The sequence below is a fragment of the Phycodurus eques genome, chromosome 20, assembly GCF_024500275.1.
Source record: "Phycodurus eques isolate BA_2022a chromosome 20, UOR_Pequ_1.1, whole genome shotgun sequence".
Lineage (NCBI taxonomy): Eukaryota > Metazoa > Chordata > Actinopteri > Syngnathiformes > Syngnathidae > Phycodurus > Phycodurus eques.
Window position 1 is genome coordinate 15059191 of NC_084544.1, and position 15030 is coordinate 15074220.

Below are 15030 nucleotides of genomic sequence, written 5' to 3' on the forward strand. Positions count from 1 at the left end.
GAACGGACTACAGGAAGTCACTGCTGTCCGTCTACAAATATCTTCCCCCGCGTCAAACCATGCTGTAAATACATAAAACTGAAATAGATGAGCCTGTTGGCCTTTCAAAATAAAACATTTCCAGCGTTGAACTGTAAAAGCACGATGAAGACAAAATATTTGTTATTATGGAAATTCACAAGTACTTACTGCGTTTTATTTCATTTCACGGCATATCGTGATTTATTTACAGAACGTGTGCATAAAGGTACGTAGACCTTCGACAGCACAATAATACATTTCCGTTCCGAGTTTAACTCACTATTGTTGAACATTGACTAAATAGATTGGCCACATCCCATTCCATCAGAGTGCTCAACAGCTCATGTCCGACTTTCCTCAACGTTTCTCCCCATCTTTGATTTTATTGACAACCATTGGTTGTTATTGACGCTTTTAGGATACGCTGTAAACACCGATTGTTGGAAATCCACAGTAAAGGTTAGCTAACCTTGGCGTTAGCAAACGAGCTCCGGGGATGGCGGAGGTTCCTGGGACGTCAAGTGAGACGATAACGGAGACTGTTCAAACCAGCACACCGCCACCGCCCCAGCAGGTAAACCACCAACGACTGCTCGGCCAAGGCATATATCGTTTTGGGACGAATACGCCTTAACAGTCAATACAACGGCTCATAAACTTGCCAGCTGCTAAACAAGGCCGATCTTGTACCTACCCAGAACGCCAATAGCATGACAAGCCTCACGGGATATTCAAATTGGCATGTTACGCACATTGAAGAAGAGCATATTGCATACAGCGTTTCTATTCGCACAGTCTTCATTCTCTTGTCAGAATATGCTGGGGTGTATTAGGTCACAATCCGACACATTTTATGGGTGTGTGTGACACCCACGTTTCGTGGCAATCCGCAGCTCCGATGGGGAACTGTGCTACAATAATTCTTGCTAGTTGCTACCATTAGTTATTGGGCCTTATGCTCTGTGAATTTGTCCAAGCAGTGTAAAGTAGATTGGAACCATAAACTAGTTTGTTACTGGCGTGCATGTTTTTTTTTTTTTTTTTTTTTTTTTGGAGGGGGGGGGTGTAATGAAAACAATATACCCGCAGAAACCCCACGCAAACACGGGTGAGAACATGCAAACGCCACATCGGAGGGCCTGAGCAGATAAGTGAATGCATGTAAACAGATAATAAAGGGTTCACGTGAGTAAAGTCAAATTGTTTTACACCAAACTCCCTTCACTGGCCTTGCTTTGTGCATTGCGACGCAGTCATGTTGCAAACCTGAAAAGGACCTCGAAACTGTTCCCATTGATTGTGCGAAAATGTTTTGGAATGATGAGGAATTAAATTTAGGGAGGGGTCTTGTTCAACCACAACCGATCAAAAGTTATTGCTTTTGTCCATGCGCTGTATTTCTCTGCGTTTCCAGGAGGGACGCAGTTTGACAATCAAGCTGAGGAAGAGGAAAACTGAGAAAAAGGTGGAATGGTCCAGTGACACAGTTGACAATGAGCACCTGGGGAGGAGGTCTTCCAAATGTGAGTACCTCTTCCTTGTGCTCATATCTCAGAAGTATCGTCATTATTCGTTCTTATTTCTGCTGCACTTAAAACAGCAGTCGCACTCAATTAACGGTTTCCTTTCTGGGCTTTGGAGACAATGCCAACTAATTAAAATGGTGCTTTCGGTCAGGTCCTTAAATACTGGGACAAAATCCTCATCTTTTTGGCTCTAAACTCCACCACAGTGGATTTGAAATGAAAGGGACAAGACGTGCTTTAATTGCAGGCTTTCAGATTAATTTGAGGGCAATTACGTCCAAATCAATTGAACGCTGTAGGAATTGCACTAGGTTGTATTTGCGCCTCCCACTTTTTAAGGGACCAAAAGTAATGGGACAATTGGCTGCTCGGCTGTTCCGTGGCCACGTGGACATGCGTTGCTGCCAATGGACCTGCTCCCATTGTATTTCTTGATGATGTGACTGCTGACAAAAGCAGCAGGGTAAATTCTGATGTGTTTCTAGCAATATCATCTGCTCATATTCAGCCAAATGCTTCAGAACTCATTGGACAGTTCTTCACAGCGCAGATAGACACTGACCTGAACCATTGTGAAAGCATTTCACTTGCTGAAGGTATAATGTCCCAAGAACAAGCAGGAACCGAAGACAGTTGCAGTCTGGCAGAACATCACCAGGGATGAAATCCATCGTCTGGTGATGTCTATGCGTTCCAGACCTCAGGCTGTAATTGACTGCACAGGATTTGCAACCGAGTCCAGTGGACTGGGGATAGGGACCGGGCCAGACCACAAATAGGGAGAATCCGCAGATAATTGACACCAATTATAATTGCATTAAAAAAAAGTATATATATATATATATTTTTTTTTTAACCCAAAAAAAGTCTTGAAGAAACAGGGATAAACTGCCAAGCATTTTGTAGGGTTGACCCCCCCCCCCTCAAAAAAAAAAAAAAAAGAAAAATTGGTAAATAAATCAGCAAATAGGTGAATCGCTAGGTGACGAACCGCAAGTATGCGGGGTCCACTGTATTAAAAGGTGAAAGTTAGATTTCTGATTGTTAATTTGTCCCATTACTTTTGGTGCCTTAAAAACAGCAGGCACTGTTAGACAAACCCTTCTAATTCCTACATCGTTCAGACGTTCTCCAGATTGGGATATAAATACCCTCGAATGAAACCTGAAAGTCTCCAGTAATAGCACATCTTGTTCATTTCATTTGAAATCAATTGTGGTGGAGTTGAGAGTCAGAAAGATGAAAATTGCAGAAAATGGATGGCTGGATTGGGTTCCACAGCATGATTACATCCTTCCATGCTATTTTTATCACAGGCTCCCTTTAGTTGGTATTTATAACCAAACTAACGTTTGCAGGTGTATTTCTGACTTTGGGAGTTACGGCTTCATTTTGGAGGCTCACCTTGATCTGCTGTAATGCAAGCGTGCTATGTTTCAGGCTGCTGCATTTATGAGAAGCCTCGACAGTTCGGCGAGTCGTCCTCTGAAAGCGAGGGAGATGACGACGAGGAAGGGTGTGGCAGCGCGCAGTGCATCCTGGGCCACGGACGGCGGGATCACGGGCAGAGGGAGGGCGCGGGACCCACTGCGCCCCCTAAGTCTGGAAGGTCACATGCTCATTAGGTAGCCCTGCAAAGGGGTGAGTGGCAGGGTATTTGGATGGAGGGAGGGCGTTCTTCATCACGACATTGGCACAGGCTTGCAGTCAAACATTAAGATCGGCCATCATAGAGAGAGACAAACTTCATGCTATCTTCCACACAGGCTACTTGAACCATAAAGCACACAGAGCCCAGATGTAAATCTATCTGCTCACCCCTTTTCGCAAACGCTCCCCATCTCGACATGCTGTGTTATAGCGAGAAAGTCTCTTCTCATTGACTTTTTCAAAAAGACAAGACAAATCAAAACAATATCAGAGCGAGCAGCAGGGGAGGATCCATCACTCAACTCGCATTTAATCCACACGTCCATATTAATGCACTTCTGTGCGAACAAGTTTGAAGACACATGATACAAAAAAATCAGGCCTGAAAGTTAAGAACATCGGCAATCCATTTTGACGACTTTTCTACGAAGATATACACTTGACATGTTTAATTGTGATTCTTTTCATATGTACATACTGTAAACAACATCATTCCGGTGGTTTATAGTAGGTACTGTATGTCTCTTTTCAGCCATTTGATGGTTCAAGCCTTCTTGCTTGCTCCAAACAGGACTCTCAAGAAACATTTATCATCATTTTCATTTCAACTGATACACAAAAACTGCCATGAGTTTGATGTCAACTTTCTGACTGACACACACACAAACACACCGGTAGAAGGGAGCGTGTAGTTCTATACGTTAAGACTTCGGAAAATGGACAAGGACTTGCACAGTAAAATGATGTCATGTATTTTGCGCTTGATCATACACACCACCGAAAATTTTTAAATAATTTATGAGAAAATTATGGTCGAACATAAGTATTTGGTCTCTCATCTTTTTAAGTGGGAGAACTTGCACAATTGGTGGCAGACTAAATACTTTTTTTGGCCCCGCTGTATACAATCCAAACACCCCTAACGACCAAATCTTTTACAATTTCAGTCCGGCAATTCATCAGGATTGGGCAAACTAATTGATTATCTGATCATAAAGTAGTCTTGACAATTGTGCGGCATTGATTGTTGCTCAATGTGTCATGACGCAACGAGGAGCAGAGGCACCGTTGAGTCACTCGACTGCTGAGTTTGATGTCTAAAGTGCAACATGAGCTGGGAACGCCCCTGCACATTATTTTTGCGCAGTCCAACATTGGCATGGAAATAACTTTCAGAGGGATAACCATCCCACTCTATTCAAAAACATTTACAAACAGTTATCCGATTAGTCCATAGTTAATTGTGCCAATAGTCAATCGAGGACATTTTTGTTAAATCCCTCAACATAATGCAGGTGACCAAATACAATCAAATAAGCAAGATTACAACTTGCCTTTATTTTTTTCCCCACACAATTTTACAGTACGTGCTTTTCATCGGACAGATATAGTTTATGACAATTTTAATAGAGGCCCGTCTTTGATTTCACAGGTTCAAAGTAAACACTGTGCAGACAGACAAAGACAGTTGACTTTTTTTTGTAATTATGGACTTGTCCAACTATGAGACAAGGGAGAAAGATTGAAATGAAAAACAAATACATCCAGCATAAAACAAACGAATTAATAAACTTTGTTCATAAGCTACCAGTTCAGCATTGTCCACCAGTTGCACTTTAGTGTATTGTTCTTATTAACCGAAAAACAAACACTATGTTTGTTAGTGAATTGCTTGTGTGTGTGTGTGTGTGTTTTTTTTTTTTTTTTGGTTTTTTTTTTTTTAAATAAAATGTTCTTTTGTTTTTGAATGGATTAAAAGTAAAACACAGTGCACAACGGGACTGGCTTTCATTGGAAAGCGAGGTTCTATTTATAGTCCACTGGTCACTTCATATTTTTTTTTTCCTGATTGTGCGAGGTTTAACGAACCGAAGTGTTGATACTTTTAAAAGGTTTTCATTTGCATGGGTATCTCCTTTCTTTGGACAGACAGTCCAACAAATGATGACATGCATCAGAATATTGGTAGTTTTTTTTAATATATATATATATAGCTTACATATATAGATGAAGGGTGATAGTGCTTTTTCTGCTGTGCTATGTGGACTGGCTCATGTAATTTTAGATTTGTCTAAGAGGGTTCGATGATGAGACATCCAATTCCTGTATGTTAACAGGAGAAGACAAAGAGGTGAAGGTGCAAGCTTTGTGCTCGTGTCTCGGATCTGAGAGAATTCACTTCACTGAACATCGCAACATGTTCCGCGGATCACGCAGTTATTTCATTCAAACATTTTTTTCTGTATTATACGTACCTTTGCCTCCCATGCACAGCGATACGATATGTACGTTGGTCTTGTCCTGGTAACGCACATTTCTGTAAATACAATTAAGCGTAATGGGATCCGACTGAATGTGAATTAAAAGTTTTGAACGGCGATGTGGTCGTGTTTTCTCTGTTGTGTATTCCATAATACCACATTTGTAAGTGTAAAAGAGCATGAGGAAGCACGGTGTGCTTCCAAATATGGAAAGTAATGAATGGAGCTAAAGAGCAGGCAAATACCGTCGTCAAAAAGACTTGACTCCCAAAGTGAAATGTAAAAACAAAAGTATAAACACATTTGCTACTTCTTTTGAAGTTCGAGGTCACTTTTGAATGAAAAGTGATGTTAACAGGGAATGTTTACTTTCTAGGTCTGTCTGCTGTAGATTTTGCTTTTTAATTAAAATGAACATCAGACCCACTCAAACTCAAGATATCTGCACATTACTCGAAGAATTTCCATCCATTTTATTCAGTCAAAGTACACCGTTAAGATGCATCGCATCAGCATCATAACTGCAACGTGTCCACTTCCAAGTACATGTTGGAAAAACAAAAACCTTATTTGTTGTGCCACAACAATAAAAGGTATTGAATTGTGAGATATCTCAAAATGAGCTTTTTTCAAGCATATAATGAGAACAATCATGGCACGGGATCCTGCAATATAGTATCAAGGTTTTTTATGTACAAGCTCTGCTGGTTTTATGGCACGGGATATAAACTTACCTAACATGTACCCACACAATCTCATGACCGCTATCTTACAGTGTAGCAACTGTTTTTCTAGTGTCACTTTATAACTCTTGTATTGGATGTAATTCAAAGCTGACATTTTTATTTAAAAGAACAAACCATCACATAACTGTGATACCACCATTACTGAAGATCATACCATATAAATCTACTGCATTCCCTTTTTTTTTTTTTTTTTTTTTTTATGAGTAGCTGAGCAGAACCAATCAAAATAAATGTTATTTGAACAGATACATTACAATGAAAAGTGGAGCTCCGTAACCACAGTAACAGACGCCAAACATAAGGGTGGTGACACATCTTTGTGAAGCAGTGACACAGTCGGCCTGATGACATACTCAAAACATTCCAAAAGAGGAAGTTTCGTGTCATAATGAGGGGCTCAATGTTGATAAAACTACAGTGGAACCTCGGAAGTCGAGCGCCCTCAAGGTGGAATAATTTGGAGCCGGAATGTTTTGCCCATTGAGCATCTTAAGACTTTTGCGTTATCTATAGTTGTTTTTTTTAATGGCACACAACTCTTAACTCCGGCAATATCAATAAAACACCACTATAGTTATGCCCCAATATTTGCCTGCCGCGAATAGGGGAAAACTAATTGAAGCCCCCACCTAGAAATGTTTAGAATTGCTGATATGTATATTGAAGTAGGGTGCCAAATCAGTTTAAATTTCAAACTAAGCTTACAAAATTACCATTAAAAAAAGAAATAACTTTACAGTTTTGGAAATGCGCCCTAAGTGCATGCGTACCTGCACACACAGCCAAGACTCTTCGGAACTTCCACGAACAACCCAGGCTAAACTTAGCTCCTCCCCTACATACAAAGTATCACTTCAATGTCCCTGGACCAATTACTGTACTCCTTTCCTATTTCGACAGGGCTTTGGCGCCAATTTGTGGCATCTTAGAAGGTGAGTTTTTCAGCAAATGGTTGGTGACACACATTTCCAAAGGCTGAGTAGTTTTACTTTATTTCAGTTATACATGGTTTAAATAGTTTTTACACTATTTTGGCATTTAGTCACTTTAACACTGCCAACGCAAGGTTTTATGAGCAACACTTTGAATTCTCTTTACGTTCCTATGGGAACTTGTGGTTTCAATTGGGAACAACCTGGAAGTCAACAAGCGAGACTGAACAGAGTACATTGGACTTTGGGGGTTCCACTGAAGTTTAAAAAAAAAAAAGTTGACAAACCTCAGCTTTTGAATTGATACATGTGATCTGTTGCTGCCTGATATGATGCTGTGTTGAGAATATATTTGTTTCCTGGCTGGCTTTGCAAGTCATGGCTTTTATTAAAAAAAAAAAAAAAAAAAAAACAGACCATGACAAACTTTCAGCTTATCTGCTTCTTTCTGCAAAAAAACGTTGTCTCCATATGCTGGCATAGTGGCTCTTACTTCGGTGCCCTTTGTGCATTATATTTGTTAATCTCCTTTTTTTTGGACAGAACCTGCTGTAATTTTTAAAATACAGCCAAAGGAGAGACACAGGCTCATTGCTACACATGAAAAAGTATACACAAATGAAAGCAGACACAAAAGAGCCAAAACTGCAAACAAAGAATCCCACAAATCTTTGGCTGAAGGGGCATTTCAAGAACATGCAACAGTCTCCCGAAGTGGTAGATGATGGGATCCATTGAGTAACTTGAATAAGATGTGTGCAAGTCCGTAATAAATGTGCAATAACAATTTGACGCCAAACAGCTTGAGAGTGGTGCGAGAAAATCCCCTCTTCTGGCTCCGTCGATGTTCAACACCTCATCATGATGTCCGGTAGCAGCTCGAATCACCACCTGTGGCAGAGAGTACACCGTGGTTAATGTGGATTTGGAGACAACTGCGATGTAAGAACGTTTAACCATCCCACTAAGACTAAACTACAGGCACCGTTATTTCTGAAATAACAGCCTCCGCTCTAATAATAACTGGCACTTTCAACGGGACTTTTGCTCACAACACAAACATTCCAAGCGATTTTTTTTTTTTTTTGGGGGGGGGGGGGGGGGGGTCTTAACATTTCCACGCCCGGTTACGCCCCTGCAGCGCAACGAGATCGTGCATGACGAGGCTTGCTTTACAAAAAACACAAGACTATCTGCACTGGGGGATCAAAACAAGTTTTCAAAAAACATTTCAAAACAAGACAGCTTGTCCCTAAAATAAGTGTGGGGGGGGAATTAATATGAATTGACTTGATCAGATTAAAAGTAAGATCTTGGATCTTAAAGTCTTTTTGTCTTCCTGAAAATGTATTATTATTATTATTTTTTTTTAAAGAGTTATAACTGTCTTGAATTAAGTACAGTAATGTTTTCACGAGCAATAGGATAGATTCGCCGGGTAAGCGTTTTTTTTCTAGTGTGCTTTAAAAGCTTGTTCTCACACACACACACACACACACACGCCAGTCCCTATTTTAACACTTAACTGATTTGTCATACAATACATACATAGAATACAATACGTACAGGTTTTTCCATCTGTCGTAACTCATGTTGCTCGGTAACTAATTTATTGGGAAATGAATCAAGTTTGTAATCTCGGGTCCTCAAAACAAAACAATGATCTTGGAGAGTTGTTTTTTTTTTTTTTTTTTTTTTTTTTTTTAAATCACATTTAGTGTCTTCTGTGTTCTTTTATCCTTTGTTTCTATACAGTTGAGATTACAGCACAAGGCATGATATTTGAGTGACATTGGGAACGAGGGAGGTTGATGAATTGAACGTTGAATTTTACCCACAATGCTTTAGGGGACAAGAGGAACTTGCAACCACAAAAAAAAATATCTGCAAACGAATCTAGGGGGAGGGTACAACATCTATGATTTCCAAGAAACGCACATTCAAAATGCAGATGTGCGAAGCACACTTTTCATTTGATTATTTTTTTTTTTTTTGCGGCGGACGATCTGTTCCGGGCACGACTATCTGTGGTATCTTGCCCAACAGCGTTCAAAATTCCTCTGCAAAGCATTTGGGAGTTGAAGAGCCACGTGAAAAACTGAAACGTCTCCGGAGAACAAATGCGCCTTTTCTGTCAGTGGTTGCATTTGGTTGCCCGCTTGATTTTTCAATGGTAAACCAAGCTAGATAGCACAAAGATAGCCTGGATATTCTGGTTGTTGGACTTGGCCCAAATACAACTCATCGGTTTCCTAAAGTGTTATTCGACTTACCAAGAAGCTTAGCTTGTCTTCATTTTGTCCCTTGCATCAAGCATTTCTTTCTTGTCTTCATCTGTCACCTCGGATTGCCCGCTCTCCTCCTCCACTGCTGTTTTTTCTTCTTCCAATCCAAGGAGGACACTCTTTTTCAGGCTGACAGAGATCACTAATGCTTGCACAATGCCGTAGATGAACGCAAACTCTGGGAGATGCTCCTGGATCACCCAAAGCAGTCCGGCCATTCCCACCGTGGACACAAAAAACATGGCCATGCCGTGTAGCCAAAGCCGCAGCGGTCCCTGAATCCCCAACATTTCCAAGATCAGCTTGACGGGTGGCGACACAATCCACAGGAATCCCACCACGAGCAGGTCAAACAGGTGGCGGAGGAAGTTGAAGCAGATCTCGTAGTGCTCCGGAAACAATTCCACATTCAAGCTGTGCACAAAGAGACGAAAGGGGGACGCTATCTGGGAACGTGGCGTCGGGGAAGGAGGAGGTGTTCCGTAGTCTGAAAAGTCCCCGTCAACGTCTCCATCGCCACTCTTGATGTGACGGGTTTTTTTCGAGAGTCGACTCGGCTGTGTTTTCCTCGCCCAGGGTAGAAAGGATGTCGGAAGATATTTATTCCACCATCTCGGAACACGTTCGACAGTTGTCTCCATTTCTTGTTTCCCTGCACGTAGATCTTCAATTTCCCCAGGTTGGAACTTCTCCTGAGCTTCCCAGTACTCATCCTCTCCTGGAGTCTTTTGGTCTTCTCTCGTAGCGGCGTCACTTAGCTTCCAGGCGTCAGTTTTGTCTGACGGGGCACTGCTACCCCAGGAGCGCACCCACCTCCATGCCCGTCCAACCACAGCTGCCATGTTTCCTACAGGAACTTTCTTGCAGATCGGCGAAACTGGAAAAAGACTCCGCTTCTCGTCCAAAATGGTTTCTGCAAGTAGTCTTGAGCTTTTTAAAAAAAAAAAAAAAAAAAAAAAACACAACACATTAATTGCCAGTAGTCATACAAAACGCAACGTGCGGCTCCGTAATAATTGTATTCTCGACACCCTTGTGTGTTTTCCAAGTCGCAAAAATGATGATATTGGTTCCGTAACACTCGTTGTTCAGGTTTGTCACTTCCGGAAGTAAATCGGGGTCAGCTTCGATGCGTTGATTTCAAGTTTTTGTCAGACGCCAGTTATTGTTCGCCAAGCTTAGCCAACTTTTCCAGAGTTTAGAGCCCCGCTTCACTTGGTGGACCTGGAAAGAAGTGTCGTGTCTCCAAATGTTCCTTCCCACGTAGACACTTCGGTGTAGCTAATGCTGCACATGCACATCTTGGCTACGTCAGGTCGATTTGATAATACTTCTGATGACTATTATTAAACATCTTAGAAAAAAAAAAAAATAATCGGCCTCGGAATGCGGATAGTTCATCAATAGCCCCGATGGTAAATCACAATTGAGAACTAATCTTGAACTAAAAGATCACCTTCATCGACGTTGGGCTGGGCGTCACTGCTTGCTATTTATGGTAAGCTTGACTTCGCCATTCTCTCGCCTCCGACACCAAGTCAGCAATTGGTGCTCGTGTCGTGTCGTGTCATTGCTTTGCCGGGATACAAATGGAGAAAATTCCAATTCGTTCCAATCCGGCCTGCGGCAGGCTTGACTAGTCTTTGAAGACAGCGTGCAGTGCACAAGAGCAAAAGAGGGAGGACTTCCGGCTGGCTTTCAAAATAAAACTGTTCAACCTGTGCGTTTCGATGCTTTTTTTTTTTTTTTTTTTAAACAAAGAAATAAAATACTCGCTTGACTCATTTGCACGAGTTTAACGCAGCTGAAGTCACTTTTGCTTGATATCACGAGTCAACTATCAACGGATTCCCAGGAATGTTTAGATCTTAAAATCGTCCAGCTAGTTTAAATCTAATTTACCTCTAGATTAAGTACTCTATTGTCCAAAATATCATATTTAATCCTGAAATGAAGAAAAAAAAAAATGCAACCAGCTAGTTTTAATCTAATTTACCTCTACATTAAGTACTCTATTGTCCAAAATACCATATTTAATCCTGAAATGAAAAACAGAATGAAAGGAGACTGTGCAGATAATGTGGGGAGGCCAAATCTGAAGCACATTTTCAGAGTTGCCACTTTGCAAAAGAGTTATTATTGAAAGTATTTATTCATGATACAAAGTCCAAATTCAACCATTTGATTCCAGGTTTAAAATCACCACACCAAAAACACTTCACAACCCATTTTAAGGCAGACTCAAATTTATTTGACTTCAAAATGAATGGAACAGTTGACAACATGGCTGGCTCAAGAAAACACCCAAAAGTCGTCTCAGCACCTGGAAGACAGAATTTAACATTTCAGCAACATATTCAGAATTATTGAACGAATACCAAAACAACACCAACCTTTTCAAAATCTACTGCAGCCTGCAAGTCGAGTGCCTCACAATTAGCTGTTTTGGAGGTTGGGGGAGATAAAAGTTGATCTATTTTGTTCAACATGAAAAATCATCATAAAGGAAAAAAATCATAATCTCAGTGGTCTGAGCGTCTCAGTGCGCTGCGAGTAAACTTCAGCTTTACATCAGTAGAACCGAATATGAATCATCATCGAACAAACAGACCATTTTTAATCCATCGCTAGGATTTGTCCATTAACTCATCCGCCCTGAACAAAGATGCACCTGAATACTGCATGCGTGCTCACACATTACACCCGAGCACCAAATAAAACCATTAACTCAACTGTACGTACCGCTGAAAGACGCCGTATCCTTCCGGGAGCTGCAAGACAAAAATTAGCACCATCGTGTGACAAAACTCCATAGCAAACGCCGGGACAATATTTTGGAAGTTAATAGCCCATCACGTGACACCGCACTTCAACTTAGGACAGTAAAACAGAGCAGCGCTGCATCAACTTAAATGTACAGGGCGGCAATGTAATTCCATTACAGTGTAAAGCTTTGCAGTGCTTCGAGTACCACTGAGGTGGGATGCACATTTCATGGGCTAAAACAAGTGTGGTCAGTGCACTGTGAAAAACAACATCAGGCTTTTCAGAGACTCTAGTCTATGAATCATCACTCCACATTGAGAGTAGGAAACATTATTTGATTTTGACAGAACGTACCTTGCATAGGAACCTTGCCCCATTGCAGCCATTTGGACACCTGAAGAACAAGAGTGGAAACATGCGTTTCAATCGATAATCATTTGGGAAGTGTAAAACGCATGCATGCTCAGTGCCCTGGGAAAGAGCTTCAATGTCGAGTATAAATCAAGAGACTCGACTTGTAAATCATCAGTGCAACCATTAAACTACTACAACTTGTGAGAGGTCATCAACACCCACCATGAACATGACTACATCTGGTACGGACTTGGCCAATCTCTGAAATAAAACCCAAAGCATTGTGGGTACACTGGGCAGAACAACAACACAACTCGGTTTAAACTGACACCGATCTGTTGCTGTCGTAGCATGATGAAAAATTTCATTTAAAAAAAAAAAAAATGAAATACTTGTATTTGATTAAAATGTAATTACTTACATAGCCTCCAAGTTTTTTTTAATTTTTTTTTTATGCTTTTAAGATTCCAGCTAATCTTAGGACCTTTTCGGAAAAACAAATCAAACCTTTACGCCACCTTGTCGTAACCTTTGTTGTTCATCAGGTTAGGGAGAGATGAAAAGGTGCGCGCTTTCGAACATGGATAAGGCCAGCAATTAATTTAACTCCACTTTTAATATCTCTCCCTTTTCATAAAGGTTGGTCAGGAGTAACCTTTGCTATAAAGGTGGCAATCGAGGCACCTTTCCTAAGCATTTTTAAAAATGTGACCAACCTAAGCTCAAAGTACTTTTGGCTCATCTTGCAAAAGCAAGAAACCTCTTTTCTATGTGAACATAAATCTAATACGTAGTAGAGGAGTCGTGCTCATCCGCCATAGACGTCAAAAGGTGACAAACGTCACTTGTACGACAAAAGCAATGACGGACAGTCAGGGGCGACAAGACGATTCTTTAGGATTGTTGGCTCTGGTTGCAAAAAAAAAATTTCAAATTTTCAATTTGTGCATTCAGTCATGCGATGGCACAAATGTTTGTTGCCCTACTGCCTAGTGTACCCGTCATCCTTTGAGTTTTTGGCAAACTCAACAGAAGGCCTTTTGACACCTGAAAGAACAAAAAGGAGAGTAAAACCATGTGTTCCATCTGTACGATTCATGCAGAGTAAAATGCATGCATGCTCAGTGCACTGTGAAAGAGCTTCATTGTACAATCAGAGACTCTAGTCTAGTGAATCATCATTGCGGCAATTGAACGCATATAATCGGTGGGGGGGGGGGGGGGGATAATCATCAAATACTCACGATTAAGAAACATGCAACCATTACTCTGTTTGCTGTTCCAAAGAGTTCCAACAGTACTGTGGTGGTGATGACACGCAGGGGAGTAAACCTGAAGAAAATAAAAATGCCAGGGCGTTTAAAAAAAAAAATTAATTAAAAAAAAAAAAAAAAAAAAAAAATCTAAATTGAGTTTTGACATTGTTGAATAAGAAATGTAAGACGCATAACCTCCACTTACTTTTATCAGTCACCCATCGCCGATCTGGGATTCTTGGTCCTTAACAGACAAACTGGATGTCATCAGGAAACCTTCATGAATGATTTCTGAAATTGAAGAAAAAAAAAAATTAAAACAACAAAAAAATTATAATAATTGGGCGAGCTGACCAACGCACGCTGCCTTAAATCTCGACACCACGTGCGCCCAACAAAAAGCAACACGCGGTCGCGCTTCGATAGCATTTTGTGTATTGTTGTATTTAATTACCTTTCATTGTAATTCTCGAGAAGAAAACATGCGATTCGTGACGATTGTTGCAATACTGTACTGGTTCTCACAGCCACGTTAGTCGAAGCTTGTCCGGAGGAGAAAAGAGGCGGTGCGAATGGTTTTCGAAGCTTTATAAAGCGGGGTCCTTCGCAGTTTCAGATGGGTGGTGACAGTAGTGCCTGACAGCAACTATTATAATAATAATAATAATTCTGGCTAAATTAATTGCTACGGGGTCGAAAGGAAAGGGAAATGTCAGTAAAATATTCGTTCATTTAATAATTTGAGTGATTCGTTTTAATGAATATACTGTAAAGCTTTTTATAGCTAATAAGGTAAAAAACAAAATCTGAGATGCTGGCACTCCCATACGCAGGCACTCAGTGGGTTAGGTCGATAACGACATGCGCCTTTTGACCTACGTGCCTACGGTGACGCTAAACTAGTAGGGACAAAGTGTTGGGGCAGTCCGTGTTTTGGACCGCACAAAAACAAAAATAACAAGGATGCCTGCATATTGTGCTACACACGGTCAACACAACGCCGTATAATCACAACAAAGGAACAGAGGTTAACGTCAAATAGATGAAATTATTTTTGGGACTCTTAACAAATTATCTATTTTACATTATCAAATGTGCTGCTATTGACAAAAAAAGCAAACCTCATGAAAATCGGTTGATAAATGAGCAAGTTATGGTTTAGTTTTACATACATGCATTGTTTTTTATTATAAAATTGCCCCCACCAATGTGGCCACCACATAGCTACGTCGC

The 15030-nt window shown here is 40.8% G+C and overlaps 2 protein-coding genes, 1 long non-coding RNA gene and 1 other non-coding gene across 5 annotated transcripts; 1 reads left to right on the forward strand and 3 right to left on the reverse strand.

Annotated features, from left to right (window-relative positions):
* The first annotated feature begins 132 nt into the window (after positions 1–132).
* On the forward strand, positions 133–5575 carry ppp1r11 (protein phosphatase 1, regulatory (inhibitor) subunit 11). The gene is made up of 4 exons (XM_061664696.1): positions 133–595; positions 1436–1544; positions 2988–3188; positions 5315–5575. The coding sequence occupies exons 1-3, from the start codon at positions 518–520 to the stop codon at positions 3170–3172; spliced, it is 372 nt and encodes a 123-aa protein (XP_061520680.1). The 5' UTR covers positions 133–517; the 3' UTR covers positions 3173–3188; positions 5315–5575.
* An 800-nt stretch (positions 5576–6375) lies between these two features.
* On the reverse strand, positions 6376–11092 carry c20h6orf47 (chromosome 20 C6orf47 homolog). Its single transcript, XM_061665453.1, has 3 exons — positions 10878–11092; positions 9410–10351; positions 6376–8027 (listed from the first exon to the last, which is right to left on the reverse strand). Exon 2 carries the CDS (start codon positions 10261–10263, stop codon positions 9418–9420), a length of 846 nt encoding a protein of 281 aa, XP_061521437.1. The 5' UTR covers positions 10264–10351; positions 10878–11092; the 3' UTR covers positions 6376–8027; positions 9410–9417.
* A 554-nt stretch (positions 11093–11646) lies between these two features.
* LOC133395696 (uncharacterized) lies at positions 11647–14350 on the reverse strand. 2 transcript variants are annotated; one of them, XR_009767270.1, is made up of 8 exons: positions 14252–14350; positions 14003–14088; positions 13786–13873; positions 12764–13588; positions 12542–12581; positions 12164–12192; positions 11815–11861; positions 11647–11744 (listed from the first exon to the last, which is right to left on the reverse strand). It is a non-coding gene; the product is annotated as an uncharacterized LOC133395696 (long non-coding RNA). The 2 variants fall into 2 exon arrangements; XR_009767271.1 differs by having other exon boundaries at positions 11815–11894.
* Positions 12433–12499, reverse strand: LOC133396197 (small nucleolar RNA SNORD52). The gene has a single exon (XR_009767334.1). It is a non-coding gene; the product is annotated as a small nucleolar RNA SNORD52 (small nucleolar RNA).
* Positions 14351–15030: the final 680 nt, after the last annotated feature.